Genomic DNA, 16,277 nt, shown 5'->3' on the forward strand with positions numbered 1-16,277 from the left:
TGTGTCAGATGACTCAAACATGTATTACGGAAGCCTGCCCATTTTATGTCAAATGTTTTCTAGCTTTGTTTTAGCTAAAGTGTAGGTTGCGTTATTGTAGATTATTTCTTGACCATTGAGCGTTGAGACAAATGCTAGATAAGTGACCTTGTGAAAAGGGAGTTTACTATGGACGCAAAGTTTCTTGTTTTAATTGTTATGGCCGTTTAAAACAAACAAATTTGGTCCGTATGATAGTGTGGAATTATAGTTTTGTTAACAAACATACACGTAGGGTAGAAAATGTACAGAACATCACATGCACATTTTCAATTATGTTTTTTTTTGTTTTTACAGATTTGTATGACCTAGGCAAACATGTTCAGCGGTGTGTGAGCGTGAATAACAGTACGGTGCTACCCCTAACACACTTAGTTACATTTCATGCAAGTCTTCTTGGTCGATAACGACATTTAGAAAAAAGAATTTAAATCATTTTCGAAGAATATCAAATCCATTGGTAAAAACAGAATAAAACCCCACTGCCAGAGTTCATATGATCAACGTTCAACATGCTTATCTCTATTTTTCATTAATCAGTCATTATGATATATACATTACAACATAATGAGGCCTAAAGGTGGATATAAGGAACCTAATTATAATAAATAGAAGGCATTTAAATCTTTAATCATGAAATAGAGAAACAGTCAGTTATGTTTGCATGTTTCGACGTAACTTTTATTTCACATTGAATTCAAATGGCGATGAATTTGAAAATATTATAAATCGAAGGTTAAATTTAACGAAAGTCTAGACAATACCTTGCATTAATCCTTTACAATACCGTACTGGTTCACCAAATCGCTTAGAATAAATCATATAGGTGCTCATGTAAAGGGATCATTACTATAAATGTCCGTGTTTATAATTGATACAGAACCTTGAACATTTCAGCTCAGTTTTTTTTATAGGGAATTGTGGAATATTCCGTTCATACTTTCAATGGCATATTCACACTTTTACCATAGCGACGGAGTCACCTGGAACAACTGTGTTTAAACATCGTGAATGAAATCTTCGACCAATGCATTATTTAATCTGTATATGCAAACAAATAAGAAACAAATTGATGCAGGTTGACGCTTAATTACCCATGATATAAATTTATAGTATGAATTGAATACTCATTCCAATAGGTGACATGTCTTTGTAACAAATAATCTCATTTATAGTGTGGAGTTACCTGGCTGACCTACAACACAGAGACATTAACTGCAGAAAGAAGATTATGGACCATATGGCTGGTAAAAATAAGACAAACAGTTTGTTTCTTGTCCTGGTAGAAAATACATTTTACCAGTTTCGATAATATTATATGACACAATGTCATGTTAGAAAGTCAATAAAATACAGTATACTAAACTTGAAAAAAAGGAGGAAATAATGCATTATTTTCAATGTAGTATAATTAGTTGAAACTTATTAATATACCATGCAATTCTATACAATACCCAGCCACCCAAGCTAAACCACGTTACTGAAAGGATCAACAATGTATGCAATGATTAATATTTTCGTTGTCATCATCTTGTTCGAAAACAGTTTTTCCAATCATTTGCTCTATGATAAATGGGTTGGGTATCGCAATAGATCTGCAATATAACACAAATACCTTATATTGAATTCCAATTCATTACAGCTATTTTCCATGACTACAGCAACTCACCGAACTATTGCACATGCACGGGACATGATACTCGCCATAACATCTTACATGTTGGTAAGAATAAAACCCTTCCGAATTCATAAGTTAATGTGATTACATTTTATTTGGCCACAATGCTAATATTTTTATAGTAATGCATGAGTTGAACGTTTCACCATGGTTTTAATTGTAGTTCAATCATACTCTTTCTTGAGTTGCCAAAGGAACTAACATAGAAAAATAACGTATAATTCACTCAGTCAAATGCGACTGTTCTAGGGATACATGTGTACATGTGATGAAGAAGAAACCAGAAACGTTTGAAAAAATTTTGATAAAACATACCTGAACAGGATTAGTCCTAAAAAAGTATTTGCATGGCTTAGAATTAGTGTAGTCGGAAAGCATAGTGAATTTGTATAGTATAACTTAATTTGATATGCTTATACGAAATGCATACTGAAAACTAACAACATGTCTTCATTGACAATTTCAATCACAATCAATATATTAATGATTCTAGCACAGCTGAAACAATTAGCACATTGTCGAACAACCGAATCAATATATATATATATAAAGATATATATATATATATATATATATATATATATATATATATATATATATATATATATATATATATATATATATATATGCATTCTTTCCGTAGCTAAGGGTTCTTTAAATAGCCTTTTCATACCTGACTTTTGTTTATAGATGTTAGTTTATAAACAAGGTGTTTACTAGAGCTCAATACCTAACTTTCTTTTCTATTCATTTGTGTTTTTTATCAATATGTGGAAATCTAGGATCAGGGTTTGCAGTTCTGTCGAAACGTAAGTGGAGAGAATATGTTCACTGAAATAGTTCATTGAAAGTATTAAGCGCTCCTTATCATTAGCTTAATCACTTATTGTATAAATATAACAACTCATTCTAAGACATTCTATAATGTTTGACTTGTGATATGAAATTTATGATAGTTTGGGATTTAATTCTTAATAATGTAAGTGTATGTTAAATTTTCGATTCCATTGGAGACAATGAATAAAAGATCTTATTATGGTTTCGCTTCATTCTTTGTGATAATTTAAGTCCTAGAGTCGAAACAAGGTACAAGTTAGAAAATTGAAGATCTAATTTAAAATGAGCCGTAGAGTGAATGAACTTTTAAAATGTGAGGTGTATAAAATAAGATTTATGATTTGGGGGCAAGATGAGAGCAATATGGCACCAAACTAAACATTGTATCCATGATACGTGTGTCGTCCTTTGATCGGAGCATACCTCTCCTCAGGTCAATGCATTAGTTAAATAATGAAAGGTTTAACATAAACAAAAGTTGTCAAATAGAACTTGAGACATGTTTTCGCCTCAATTATAAATACCGGTGAAACGAATCATGCAATGATAACAACTGCAACCTGGTTATATATTTGGATTAAAGGACATACAAGTTGCGGTAATTGTGTTAAGATTCATACTTATGTAACATTTAACACAAATACTTTATGTGAACGATTATCAGAACGATTCATTCAACAACAAAATAAACTGATAGAGACAATTAAATACAAAGTATATAATGCCACATCTGTATATATAGTTATATTGGGTACGATGGTATTTCAATACAAGTATATAATGTTTTAGCTGATCAACATAGAATAACATACATAACTTAACATAACATACATAACTGGAAAATGTACAAATAGTGGATCAATGTACATAATGCACCTTTAATACGTTACGTATTTATTACAAGAAATTAACATTTTATCATTGAAAAAATTGTGAAAACTAGGTAGATTCACAAACGTAGACACTATACATAAGTTTGTATACATCCACATCGCATGCTTAATACATGATACATAAACGGTAAGCATATTCAGGGATTTTGATGGTGAAAAACAATTTTCAGATCGGCTAACCCGATCACAAGCGATGGATAGACACAAAGATTTATCCTGGAAGTCAGTTCACAAATCTGTCTAGTCCTTATAATATAAATATCCACAAATACTCGTATTTCAGGGTGCAGATTTCATGTTTATATCAAGAGGTATAAGTGTTAATTCAATCCATGCATAAATAATATTTTATTCACAGTTAATTAGTGTAACATTGGTATAAAGGATTTATGTTGTATCAACAAAACCTTTAAACTTAGACCACTATATACCTGGCGATAGATTAGGTGGTGAATCCGTGACCCTTAACAGGCTAGACGAATGTTAATTGTCATAATATTTGGGGAGGGTGCTCCTACTGCTGCTTTAACTGTTTGGAAATAAAACATTACAGTTACGAAGCTGGTACTATTGAATAATGTATAATATTTATATCTAATTAGATGTATTGTATGACAGACATATCTAAACTCACCACCTGAACGTATGTCTTCGCTGCAGGAAAGAAATAATCTAACGATGCTGCGAAATGAAATCAAATTAGAATGTTTTACCTGTGGTTTGATCACAAAGGCATGCACATCAATATTTTAGAAACGTCTATTATTTGGTGTGGCAAGTTTGTGATATGGTCTTTTTCCATCTTCTTTCTTGTATTTTACTTTCGTAATTTTTAGCTCTTGTGTTTCATTACCGGAAGAAAATTTCCATAATGCTTAGTTTACTTTACAAACTAGTTGAAACAAAGAATCGTTTTTCGTTCGCAATCTTATTAATAAATTGATAATATCATGTCATCTTTAGCAGATACATAGGGGTTTAAATATGTTGCACACTCTACTGTTAGGAGTCCGAAACATCTCTAAATATGTCAAATGTTTTTATTAGACGCCTGAAGTTCGCAGTAATAACAAATGTTATGTGCCATTTAATTTAAGTGGTTTATTTATAATAATTATTAGGTTGCAAAAACTATTTTCATTCATTGCAGCTCATGGAAACCAAACATATTGTTATAAGAGCCATGACACATACAAACGTAAGTTAGACGTAATGATACAGAAGACTATGTCCATCTGTCTCTTTCTCTCTCTTTCTAAATAAAAGATAAAATTAAATATATATATATGCTCAACAGAGGGGGGAAATCTTAACGGCAACAATAGTATAACTAGTATGAAATTAGTGCAAGGTTTCTAGGCGTTTACCACACACAGATGCACATATCTGTAGAGACTATACACGATCGTTTGCAGTAACTAATTACATATCGATACAGTATAAATTCGTACATAAACTGTGGTTGTGCAACGCTACCTGTTCCAACACACCTTAACAAGACGCTCCTATAGAGGAATGTCCTAAGAGAAAAGATTGTCGGCAATGAATATATATAGTCATCTATTTGGTTTTGGGACCACTGCCGAATACACGTTTATTATATGTGTTGTATATTTTAATGTACTGGTCATTACCAACTATGTTAAAAGTTCAGTTCACTCGTAGGATAAACTATTTTAGGATAAAATTTAAAATCTATATTATCATATATTACAGTTTAATAACTGTCACGATGATATAGTATTAGTTATCATATATTTGAGAGAATTTTCATGACACGACAATTCGATTTATGATCAATTGGAACTTGTTATCTGTGAATGGGAATTAATAGGTTGGATTAGTTCAATATTAAAAATGTAAATATGTTGCTAATACTGAGTGTCGCATATAAAAACTTGTCAAATAACTGTTCTTTAAAACCGCATTAATATGATTATTCCAGGTAAGCCGGTTGTAGTAAATTGTGGCAGATGTTCATTTTTATCTAATGTAAATAACATTAGGAAAAAGTCTATCTCTTGATGAGAATAATGATGCAAGACGTGGGAACACATCAAAGTAATAAACACAATTTCCAGCACAGTTTCAGGTCAAACGTTAAACATTTAAAGCCAAACTAATTGATGCAAGAAAGCTCAATCTCATTACATGCAAAATTTGCATCACACAATACGACTAATACATGTCTCCTCCCACCCACCCCGTCACAGTTCAATCACCTAAGTCAAAATGGATGTGTAATTAACCAAACGATTAGTGCTGGAACAACGAAATGCATATAAAGATTTCATATTTACCGCCGAGGAACTCACAAAGCCATCTAATGTCTAATCTCGTTTCCGAACCAGTGATAGTTTTAGTAAGAATTATTAAGTTCAAACCATAACTGGAGTAGGTGATATTAAACATATGTTTGTTGTTACAAACATATATTTTCTAGAAGGTTGAATAAGTTTTTTTTTGTCTTTGTTACACTTATTAATGATATATTGAGAAATATAGTCATTCGTGCCTTAACGCTTGATAAGTCAATTTTTTTTTATGTTGTTTCCAGCCTGAACTAATTATTTTGAATTCAAATGATTATTTTCGAAAGAAATACAAATGTTCTAAATTAATTCTTGGATAAGGACCTTTATCGAAAGTTATACATAATTCAAAAATTGGAATAATATTGTATGTGATTTAACAAAAGACTGTTGACACTGTAGTACTTTGCTGACTGTTAATGAAGTCATCGTCTTCCACCTTTGATTTAATCGGGATTCTAAGTTCCATTTTTATTACTAGGAGGTCTCTTTTTAGTCCTGATATTAATTTCGGTTTTGATTCGTAATATCGTAACTTTGTTTATTTTCATTTATCAATTGATGTTCTAGGGAAATAAATTGTTTGTTAACTTTCACAAAACTTGTATTCTTCATCTATTACCTGTTACGTTTTGCAACAACCTAGAGCAGTTACAATATATATATATATATATATATATATATATATATATATATATATATATATATATATATATATGTGTGTGTGTGTGTGTGTGTGTGTGTGTGTGTCCACTAGTCCTTTATATACTTATTAACATTCCATTTAATGTAAATTTCATTTTAAGGGATATACAATATTGAGCAAAAAATTTTTAATTTCAGTGTGTCTATAAATTTCTACTATTTTATATACTTCTTTGCTTTAATAAAATAATTATATCAGAGATGAAAAGGAAAATTAAGAGCTGAAGTAAAATGAGGACTGAAATTTGGTAACAAGTGAAATAATGCATGCAATCCTGTACATTAAACATTTAACTGAGAAGGGAAATATATCAAGGAAACATTGGGGGGAATTGTAAACACTATGTATGATGAAGGAAACACAGTAATGTTTCCTGTCTACCAGAGGAGAAAAATATGAACTACACATGGAATCTATTGCATAAGATACGACTTACATTTATAAATATGCCAAAATAATGATATTACTTTTATTTATTTCAGTACTACATCGGGAAATATATGAAAACAGCCCAACTGTATGCAGATCACATCAATATCGTGAGAACGCTTCAATTCTTAAACTATAACAATGGCCTATATAGATTAGGCCGTAAATCAGAGTTTTTCCTCAATAATGCAGTATTACTTATTTGAAAATTTTGAACCCTTGAATGCTAGGTTGATGACAATCTTATTTCGTATTCATTTTGGTTTCTCCGGAAAACCGATTATGTGCCATTTGCTATTCAAAAAATATTTATTTACTATTCATTCAGTTTGTACAATTTCCCATGTGACTCAGAGATCAGCCATCATCTGTTATCTTATAATTTGGGTTATATATTTAATGTTGAACAAAAACCTCTGTTTTATTGCAGACTGCGGAACGCCTGAGTTCCCAAAATTTCAAACGTATTTGGTACTGATTTATTTGTATTGCTTTGTCTTACAGTAGTCGTAATTTTCCTATCCAATAATTTAGTTACGATTTAAAAATCAATTTTGGTATAAAGTGCATGTATGCTCAACATTTAAAGTGAACATGCATCTAGTTTTGAAAATTGTTTCAGTATGGCAGAAACTTCTTAGGATCACTATTGGTGAACATGAGATGGATTGCAGAGCGGATCTTATACTTCATGCTGCAGGTATTCGATCAATGAATCAATCAGTGAATCAATCCGTGAATCTATCTATCTATCTATATATCTACATATCTATCTCTCTATTCGTCGATCTATCTATATAATTATCTATCTCTAAGTATCTTTCGTTCTACCAATTCACCCTATCAATCAATTCATCAAACCATACATGTGTTTATCTATCTATCCTTCTATTATTCGCTGGCACTAACTCCTGATTGTAATATCTAGATATAAACATGCTGTATATAAGTGAATATATATATATATATATATATATATATATATATATATATATTGATGAATCTATTCATTTTCTTTAAATTATATGCATATATTCAAATTAAAATATATATAGAAATTATGTACAAAATATATCTTTTTACTAAAAGAAATAAAGCATTACATTACATGAAATTCATCTGAAAACTGCCACTGTAAATTTATACCTTTTAATCCAAACAAAGCCACGTTTCCACATCCAAGAAATGATCCATGCTCATGTACACATGGTAATGTATCTACTGACATTGATGTCTATCTATCTATCTATCTATCTATCTATCTATCTATCTATCTATCTGTCTCTATCTATATGCTTCCTCTGTAAGTATGTATGTATGTATGTATGTATGTATGTATGTATATCTATGTATGTGTGCCTTTCCTTTGGGCAACAAGTATGTATGGAACAACCTCCAATTTATAGCCTGTTAAATGTATAACTATGTATGCATGAATGTATACATGTAAGCTTATATACTGTTAACGTTATGCATGGGTCGAATTTATATATGTTATCATCTGTGCTCTCTGCATTTATTTTGAATGTCTAATAATGTTTTGTATGAGGCCTTTTACTTATTTTAATATACGTGGCAATAACATTCATAGATCTATGTCTAGAAACTAATATTGACAAAATGTTGATTATTGGCAGATTTCCTAATCTATAAATAGAGCTTCATTTAGAAACCAATAAAACTCTCTTTATGATAACACGAATTTCACCAAATGAAAGTTTAAGCTATACTAAAACTCAAGTGAGCTGTTCTTAGATAATGTTGTATCTGTGCTTTAATGTAGAAATAGTGTTTAAATGTAAAAAGAAATGGATATAGAGAGATAGACGTAAAAGCGTACACTTGTGTCCAGTAATAGCGAGGGATATGAGAAGATTATTTGCTTCAAAAATATTTACTTTTTTCTCCAAAAAAATTATTTGAAGCTACATTCAAAAAGGGGATTCTGAAATATGTAAGGATGTTCAAGATATGACATAAATTTGAATATGCTTAGTCAACAGAAAAGGATCTTCTTAATAACTCTCCGATATGGTACACTAGAATTAGATCTAAATGTAAAACAAGGAAAGTAGATGTGGCTATTATGTTCCATGAGAGATAAAAAGAAAATTTCTAACCTATTTTGAAAATGAATCCAACAGTATTAATTGTATTGTATTTGCCTTCCAAACACAATGTTTTGTAATACGATTGATTATGCTTTCCAGATGACAACAATTATGCAAGTGTAGCAACTGCCTTTTGTTTTGTAATTGGATCTGAAAGAAATGGCAAAGTTTACATAGATGATTTATCACATACGTGGATTGTAAGGTAGCGACGAAGGATTGGTATATATGAAAATATGTCTCTTAAATTGACTTTGATTAATTCAGATAAGCAATAAAGTAGACACACACCTGTATGGATCATGCGGTCTCTATGGTATAGCAACATAAAGTTGAATGATGGTCTTGAGGTGGTGGTGAGCAAGAAATAATTTTTGAAGGTGTTTAAAATATTACGAAACTATTAATTACCTCAAATTAATTCAAATAATTTAACTTTCTTTATACCTGTGTTGTATCTTTGATTTTCAAAATTACTCATTAGTTTTAATAGTATTGAACTTAATGGACTGAACTTGTATACGTGTCTGTGGAAAAGTTGATATGATTTGCATTAGAACTTCCTGACAGAAAACTTGATTCCACAAAATTATTAAATTTTCGGAATCATACAGCATCATCATCATTGACGCAATCGGCAACGACACGCGTAGCAGAGCCAACTATCTTCTCACTTATTTCTACAACACAACTTACTGCCACATCGACAGCGGCATCTACTGCAAGTGGGAAGCAAGCAACAGAAAATTTAATAGGTACATATATACATTAAACGTTTCGTTTCAAACATTAAACTAACAAAAATGATATGTGGCAACAGTACTAGGTTCGCCTCTAGTGTACCGGTCTCACAAGAATTGTCTAGACTGGCATATTTAAATTCCGTAAGGTGCACCAACCGTGTTCAACCCAGATCAACCGTGGCGTTGTTGTTCAGAAAGGAAATTTACACCAACTGCCTTGGTACTCAATATTAATTTTTGAGCTGCTGTGTTGTTTCAAACGAAAACCTATTAACAAAGACTGCAACAATCTCATTATACCTTTCTCAATCATAACTAATCTCTTTATCGAAATTTGTTCCCGTCATGCAATTGATTGTTGCAAAGTGATAATGGGGAAATATCGTTTGATATTTTGTTTATTTAATACTTTTATATCGTCGTGAATCACAATGTGATTCAGACAATATATATTCGATAATCCTGGTGAATATTTACAGAGGAAACTAAGAAAGCAAAAACATCGTACTTAATCGTTCTGTCTCATCAGACAATGTCTACTGTGAAATAGGTATCCATTAAAACCGACTAAAATTAATTTAAGCGCATTTCGAGAAAAATGAAAAGATATTTAATTAATGTAGCATATTTTATAATCATAGCTTGCTATTTTATTTATAATGCTATCCATATTTTACCTAAACCGGAGTTACGCTGATTATTTTACGCAATGTTGAATTACGTTTTATTTCTTCATCACGCTTTCTTATGGGTCCAGCAAACCAATTAGCGTATATATATTACATGCATTACAAAACTAGGATTTGTAAGTGTTGTTCTAATTTGATATATTAATACTATCCAGGGCGCAGTAACACGCATAGACAAACATGCTTGGAACTTTGTACTATTAGTCAATTCCTATATATCAGTTATGAAATTTCACTTAGTAATTATTAGTGAGGTATGAAAATAACGATAGAAATTAAAACTGATCTCCGTTTTCTAAATGAATTTAACATGGTACACAATTTAATCTCAATCCCTTCTTTTTTGCTTTCCCTCCCTTCTCATGCACAAAGGATAAAATATATAGAAATCTGGAGTGAGAGAGGAAAAATTGGTCGAGACTAAAACCTTGAAACTGAAATTGCACCAGTAACCTACAATACCTTTCTTCATAACGGTATGTCAACATTTCCCGTGGGACCTATATAAAGTGTTTATAAAACCAATGATACAAAGTTGAAATTGCCGGTCGAAACAGTATGGTAAATGTGTTGGTTAGGAGACAAACATATGTAAGGTATTTATTGCTTTCTGATGATGTTAAACATATTCTATGTTTCTAAGGATTGATTATTGTTAATTAAATATGGCAATATCCAAAGCCCCCCCCCCCCTCTCAGTTTACATCGTATCAATATTAGATCAAGAAAATCCATGCAAAGACGATGATAGGGGATTTTCGCACACGTAATGCCACGGCGTTTATGGAGCTATGAAGAATGTTAGTAACTGTGTTGGCCAATCAAACAGAGAGAGAGAGAGAGAGAGAGAGAGAGAGAGAGGGAGGGAGGGAGAGAGAGAGAGATAATGGTCGGTAGTACTGAAAACTGAAACAGAATAATGCCTAAGATCAACTTTCAATAAAATACAATATACTAATTATCTCTTGTAGCTTCGTCGTTTTGCTTAGATTCTATTCTACGCTAATTACCATGCGCCTGTTCGTTAACGCACTGACGAGCGTTTAGTATTCAAAAATCAGTATGTTTGTGGGCCTAGTGATCTACTTTCTTCAATAAAACCATCATAGCGGACACACAGTTGCTTGTCGTCTATCTAACGCAGTTCAGATGGCAAATATATGTATTCGTATTTGAAATATATGTATATAAATAAATTGAATATATATATATATATATATATATATATATATATATATATATATATATATATATATATATATATCAACACTTGCATATCCCACTTCAATTATTTATCAACAAGGCTTTTAAAAAGCTTGTAAATCAGAGGAAGAATTACATGCGCTTTAGAGTAATGCTTACGTAGCCTATGATTTTAGAATTCGTAACTGGCCAGTAAAATGCAACTAAAAAGCAATAAAATCGTATCATTAATGTGTAATTGTTAACGAAGAAAATTTAAATGAGACGGGTAAGTTTCTTTTCATTAATTTTCGGATGCTATTCTTGCTCGCTTTAGGTCTTCACGTGTGTAGCAAAACATTAACTATATTCAGCATTGCACACAACCTCACGGTTACCCATGCGAGCGCATCAGATTGCGCAACGGGAGATCACACTTCTTCAGAGGCACTTGTACTTAAAAATTGTAATGCCAGCTCTACCACGACGTGGATAAAAGGTGAAAATGTACGTATTAACATACGATAGTATTTTTTAGTTCTCTTGCATCTGTTAACTAATTAATAAATTCACTAGTGTATACAGTTATAATAATTCAAGTAGTAATAAAGACACGGACGAAATTTCGTTTTGTAATTATCAGACAAGGTGTTTAGACCTTTGTAGAAATGAAATTATTATTAGGCGTTGATTATCGAGTCTTCTGGCAGGAAGTTAATTTAGAACAGGCAACTTTGAATTGAATAACTATTGAATAAACGGCCCATAAAATATATATTCCACCTGATTCATCTTTATGAAATTTATTTTTCGTGATCGCAGGTTCGAAATATTCTGATTTACGAACGGAATGGTTTGTCTATCTCAACCAATGCGAGCAGTTAACGAAGGGTACAAAGCCTATATTGTACTCTACTAAAATAGTCAAACTTTAATTGAAGAAGGTTTTACCTTCTTTAGCCAAGACACCCATATACAAACATGACAAACAGACAGTCGAGACGGCTGAAGATACATATTGTGAATTAGTAAATGTCTTCCATTTTCCTAGTAATGGTGTCACTAGTTACAACAAGAAAAAACAAAACAAGAGGAACAATATTATGTTTTATAATGTATTTTACATGTAGCAGATGCTTTCCTGTTTCATTCAGTAACCGTTCACTCTATTAAATTTCTCCAGGTTAAGACACTGTGTAACAGCATTCCTCTCTTCACCCCCATTGCCACATTTAAAGATAGAGTTTTCGATCCAATTGGGGGGAAGGCTGGCATTTTTCTTGGATGTCTCCCTGGCGGATTTAAGGTACTTCTAAATGAAAGAAAGATGTTGAAAGAATGATGTTTGTTAAGGTCCTGATATTGTAAGTCTTATAAACAAATATGGTACTATCATCAATATCTTTTCACCGGTTATACGATGAGGTTTTCTACAAAGTATGTGTTTACATTTACAGTTAATTGAGTATCAAAATATGAGCTCTAAGACAATCCAATTGATTTCTCTTGGTAGAAATAAGCTTAACAATGAAAATTTCAGAACTAGTAATGATTACAATTTCGGCATGAAGAGGTTATTGTCTGAAGAGTATTGAACATGATCACACTGTGCTACAATCAAAATAATGTTTACTGTCCGACATCCAGCAAAGTGTGTGGTTATTCTATACGAAAGTTATTTACATGGCAACTACTTATATTTCTAATTAGTGTACTTTAAGTAAGACATTGCAAACCCCACTGAAAGAACATATTCCTATATTATGAAACAGAAATTTGTTTTTCTTGATGCAGATTGAAAGCATATACGTAAATCGCATTGATGTTTCTTGCATTCAAACTTATACAATAAATAAACTCAGACTAAACGTAATCAAGTCGTTTCCATTTATTATACCTTACATCCTTTATAACGTCATTTATACCTTAATATATTATGCGATGGCGAACAATGCTTAATCACTGTATAAACCTAATAATGTGAAAATAATGTTATAATTAATGCTTATATAAAAATGATTATTACAAATGACGAAACTAAGATGAAGTAATGTCTTCGTTCTCCAACATGCTCATTGAAGTTTTTGTACCTCTGTTAGCAAGGCCAGGCAACAGCAACGATGATAGTTTGATTAGCCTTAATACATTCTTCCATATCGATATCTTGCTGTACCTTTCAATCTATACAAACGAAAACATTTGCTCGGCGCCAAGTACAAAATTATTGCAGGTGGTGTACATACGCCAGCCTGACATTATTTTGAATGTGTTAGTTTTCTACTGGATTATTTACATAACCCATCTGATTATTAGCAGGTATAAATGTTTATATATTTAGCTTTGAATATGGGATAACCATAATTATGATAAACATATTATAATCGTCGTTGTTTTACATATTATTCTCCTTCCGTATTCGTTTTTCTTCTTCTTCTTCTTCTTCTTCTTCTTCTTCTTCTTCTTCTTCTTGTTATTATTATTATTATTGGTAATAGTAGTAGTATTAATAGTATTTCGGTCATCTATTGCATTTGCAACCATCATCTTAATTTTTAATAAGATTTTGCTTATTTCATATTTCAGTAATAATGATTTTAGTTATTATCAGGTTTTTCTGATTTGTTCTTTCAGTTAGCTGTTCAGGACTGTCTTGTCGGTACACAAATCAAGCATTTGCAATCGGGTGAATACGGTGAAAATGATCCAGCAAATTATTTTGTTATTAGATGGTGAATTAAATGCGTTTAACGAGATTCATTTTCGTTGAAGAACATATTTTTAGTTGTTACTGTCATGTGAGATGCCTTACCTTTACATTTTTCTTCACGCATTTCTTCAATCCTTTGTTACATTTCCTAGATCAAATAGTTATGCATACTAAGACTTTTTTTTTGTTTAGCAAACTAAAAGAACCCAAGAAAGGTCTTTGTTAATAAATTTCTTTCAAATATTATGGATCGTTTAAAATTATAATTGATATGTGTTATAAACTGTTCAGTTTCCTATATAGCAATTCAGAAAATAAGTGAATATTAAAATGAAATGCACGAAGCAAAAAGGAGAGTAAAATAATATAGGGCTACGTGTTAGTCAGTTTTTTGAACATGCTGAAAGATCACTGCTATTGAAGATCGCTATCAAAAGTGTATGCACAGTATATAGTGTTGGGACATTTACATGATATGCTCCAGTGCTCGACTGAATGTCACTATATATCTTATTCCAACTGAAAGGGTCATATATTTAAATGGATGCAGGCAGGATTTTATAAAACGAGAGTAGATGCCAACCAAAACCATAATTGCATGACGCGAAAACAAAGAGAAGAGGTAACAAGGTGTACTCTGGCGATACATCTAGCTTCGGTTGGACATTAGCTATGATTGGAATTTTCAGGTCACGTGTTCTTATTATTCATTGTGATTAGTTAAATTATCTTCTTTTTGGAAACACATACTATACCCATTAAGCTAAATAATATCATTTGTGTCGTCTGTAGGCCTTAGTAAATATAATATTGACATCCCAGGATAATAAATATGCAAACATTTCTGACTCTCTAAAGGTTCTAAAATTATATATATATATATATATATATATATATATATATATATATATATATATATATATATATATATATATATATATATATAATATAATATAATATAATATAATATAAAATGATGGAACAATACGTAATTTAATACAATTAACACTAATTATATTTCATTCATAAATACATTAATATCATCTTCATTAAAGATCCCATAGCATTTAAATATGTGGCGACGACTGATATACAAGTAATGTTTCGATCTGAAATTTTGATCGCCCGTGGTGTATGAATGACCTGAATTTTGAAATGTTGACGACCATAATCATTGAGATGTGAAGGGAGTGAACTTTTGACAACCCCTCTCTCTAACATGTACGCCAAAATGAGATCTTCTTTATTAACTCCTAATTTAATTTTAACGTCATCCTTATTAAGCTTGTCATTGTAATAATAAATGAAATGTTCTCACACAGCTGACCGATAACTTTCACGGTATTTGCAGTGTCATATAGTATGATGGGTGACAGCAGGAGAATGTTCCAGCCAGGAATGTCAAGATAATGAAGAAGCAAGACCTAATCAAACATATTTAACCTTACATACAGTCCATAGTGGCCCGACTATCCATTTAATTTGTTGTTCCTACTAACTGTCCATGTCACTTTCTCTATGTCCCTGACCATGACATTAATCTCGTTTACGTTGGTTTGAGCGGGGGGGGGGGGGGGGCGGCTTAATAACAAATATATTACTTGCTCTTATGTTTGATCCATAAGAGGGTTTGCGATAGTATTATGATGTTGTATATTACATGTTTTGAACTTGAACTTTTACAGTATCATGTGGAGCAATTTAAAATAGTTTTATTGCTAAGAAAATGGGTCGCCAGCATCACTGCTAGTAGTAGGTGGAATTAGAACAGTCCGTCTACTGTTTCATGACAAGTGTATTCCTTCTCTCATGTTGGCTTTTTCTCTCATTCTTGTTTGCAATCGTCCTAGCTTTTGTTTTCAATTCCGATGATTATTTTTCTAGAACATTTGGATGTGTAAATGAGATCGGCATAGTAATTGGTGCAATATAGAAGTGTCTCTTTGGTTAA

General features: G+C 31.5%; 1 protein-coding gene across 1 annotated transcript; it reads left to right on the top strand.

Annotated features, from left to right (window-relative positions):
- Positions 1–1,203: 1,203 nt before the first annotated feature.
- On the top strand, positions 1,204–14,306 carry LOC149790331 (uncharacterized). Its single transcript, XM_089973199.1, has 8 exons — positions 1,204–1,286; positions 1,682–1,762; positions 4,598–4,645; positions 6,948–7,004; positions 7,517–7,594; positions 8,059–8,103; positions 9,620–9,760; positions 14,251–14,306. Exons 1-8 carry the CDS (start codon positions 1,271–1,273, stop codon positions 14,304–14,306), a joined length of 522 nt encoding a protein of 173 aa, XP_089829325.1. The 5' UTR covers positions 1,204–1,270.
- Positions 14,307–16,277: the final 1,971 nt, after the last annotated feature.

This window comes from Sinohyriopsis cumingii, chromosome 10, assembly GCF_028554795.1.
Source record: "Sinohyriopsis cumingii isolate HCF-2022 chromosome 10, ASM2855479v2, whole genome shotgun sequence".
Classification (NCBI taxonomy): Eukaryota; Metazoa; Mollusca; class Bivalvia; order Unionida; family Unionidae; genus Sinohyriopsis; species Sinohyriopsis cumingii.